This window comes from Gadus morhua, chromosome 19 (genome assembly GCF_902167405.1).
Source record: "Gadus morhua chromosome 19, gadMor3.0, whole genome shotgun sequence".
Classification (NCBI taxonomy): domain Eukaryota; kingdom Metazoa; phylum Chordata; class Actinopteri; order Gadiformes; family Gadidae; genus Gadus; species Gadus morhua.
The window spans coordinates 1780001-1782500 of NC_044066.1; the positions used below are offsets into that span (position 1 = coordinate 1780001).

Genomic DNA, 2500 nt, shown 5'->3' on the forward strand with positions numbered 1-2500 from the left:
ACAGGTCTATACAGGTGTCTACAGGTATTAACAGGTGTCTACAGGTATATTCTACAGGTATATATCGTGTCTACAGGTATTACCAGACGTCTACAGGTGTATAGAGCTTACCGTAGGTGCCTATCCTTACAGAGAGCGACCATGACGAGAAGGTTTCCGAACACGGTCATGAGGATGATGATGGAGAGGAAGATGGTGAGGACAATCTTCTCCACTGAGGCCAGGGACGGGGGCTGTGGGGCTGGCTCCGTGTTCAAAATGACGTCCAACAAACTGCATGAGAAAAAGCTCTTCCAGTCAGCCGGTGAACATGGATCCAATAGGTAAATTCATAGATTCATAGCGGAGATCATTACGGTCAATAGCTATCGTCACATAATGGGACTGATCGGCCTTCAGTGCTACAAAGAGCCTTTGTTTCTAATTTTAACCGGTTATGTTGGGTACTTTCATTGTGTTACTTTACCCACTTGTGATGTCACTATAGGGTTGATTATCTAATGGCTTGCAAAAACAAATGACTTTCCCAGCTTGACGTAGATTAATCCCCTTTATCATAGTGAGGGTCTTACTGTGATGTTGGAGGTGATGTTGTGGCCATCCCTGGTAGTGCATGGAGGTCACCACAGAACAGTTCCCTTCACCCCATGGTCTGTTCCACAAACACAAACACAAATACACACACAGATAATGTCGTGTATGGTTCAGATAAAATAGCAAATAGTAAGTATCCACACATTTCACGGCTTCTAGTTGTTTTGGACAATGTCAGAAACCTGTTCAACTGATTCAGATTTTTTTTGGTAAAAATAAGTTTCCACCTTGTAGACTTCATTAGTTGTGTTCAGGGAAGGGTTGAGGGTTAGATTGGGTCATTGTAGGATCTATAATACTATACCAGGTGCCAAAATGTATGAGTCAGACTGCTACTGGAGTGCTACCGGGACCACACAAGACATACACAAAAACTAAACCTCATAATCTCTAGGTTTTGTTATGTCCGAAACATACTTATTTAGCTTATTGTGTTTTGTGTGTGTCTCAGGTGTGTGTATATCTCAGGTGTGTGTCTCAGGTGTGTGTGTGTGTGTATCTCAGGTGTGTGTGTGTGCCTCAAGTCTGAGTGTGTGTCTCAGGTGTGTGTGTGTTTGTGTCTCAGGTGTGTGTGTGTGTGTGTGTGTGTGTGTGTGTGTGTGTGTGTGTGTGTGTGTGTGTGTGTGTGTGTGTGTCTCAGGTGTGTGTGTGTGTGTGTTTGTGTGTGTCTCAGGTAGTGTGTTTATGTGTGTGTGTGTGTGTGTGTGTGTGTGTGTGTGTGTGTGTGTGTGTGTGTGTGTGTGTGTGTGTGTGTGTGTGTGTGTGTGTGTGTGCCTCAGGTGTTTGTGTGGGTGTATGTGGGTGTTTGTGTGAGTGTGTGTGTGTCTCAGGTCTGTGAGTGTGTCTCAGGTGTGTGTGTGTGTGTGTGTGTGTGTGTGTGTGTGTGTGTGTGTGTGTGTGTGTGTGTCTCAGGTGTGTCTTAGGTGTGTGTGTGTGTGTCTCAGGTAGTGTGTTTATGTGTGTGTGTTTTGTGTGTGTGTGTGTGTGTGTATTTGTGTGTGTGTATGTGTACTGGTGTGTGTACAGACCACGGTCTGGGAGGACGAGGGATGGCTGAGAGGCCCTTTAATTGTCGTGCCTCTTGCTCCATATCAGCACCTTAAGCACCTCTCTCAGCATCTGCTGTGTTTTACGACCGCGCTGCTGGGTTATGGCTGTAAGGTCAACACAACGCAGTGCATCCTGACCACATGTCTTCTAAAAGCCATCAACTCTTCCTATAAGTCCATCAGCTCTTCCAGAAGCGGTGTCTAAGGCGTGTTGATGCTCTCGTTCAACAACCCGCTGAACCGTTTACATTGTATTGCCGCAAGACTCTGCAGAGCATGGGTTGATCAGTGTGTTTGTTTCTCTGGAGAATGCTGCGTGAAATTAATGCACACAGATAACGTCAGTCATCGACCTCTGTCGCCGTCATGTGGACCGGCCATGAAGACTTTGTAGGGGAAGAATGCACCTTCCAAATATCTTAGTGTTACCAAATTATTTTCTGTGTTATGTTAAGGGAAGAACACAACTGAAGGCAGAAGATGGAAGGGCGACCTTTCAAAAGGTTCTTTGAAAGGGGAACAGCAGTGCGCAGATGAATTTCCGCACCTCTATATTGTGTTTGGAAGCATGTTTGGGAGGAGAACGTACTTATGAGTACCTGCAATATGTCCTCATAATACTAGCGCTCCAAAAAACATAAACACACTCACGTCTGCTGGCTGTGGAATTAACTTGAGTCGGTAGGTGAAAAATAAGGCTGTTTATTTAGATTACCTTCTGACACACACACACACACACACACACACACACACACACACACACACACACACACACACACACACACACACACACACACACACACACACACACACACACACACACACACACATTCATAGTAAGTTACTTAAAGACACAC

General features: G+C 45.2%; 1 protein-coding gene across 1 annotated transcript in view; it reads right to left on the reverse strand.

The window, feature by feature from the left end:
- Positions 1-2500, reverse strand: part of LOC115532669 (5-hydroxytryptamine receptor 4) — a 49390-nt gene that overhangs the window by 30208 nt on the left and 16682 nt on the right. The window contains exons 2-3 of the mRNA XM_030342550.1: positions 573-652; positions 112-273 (exon numbers count right to left, since the gene is read on the reverse strand). Of these exons, the coding sequence (XP_030198410.1) occupies positions 112-273; positions 573-601 (191 nt within the window). The 5' untranslated portion in view covers positions 602-652. The remainder of the gene's footprint in view (positions 1-111; positions 274-572; positions 653-2500) is intronic.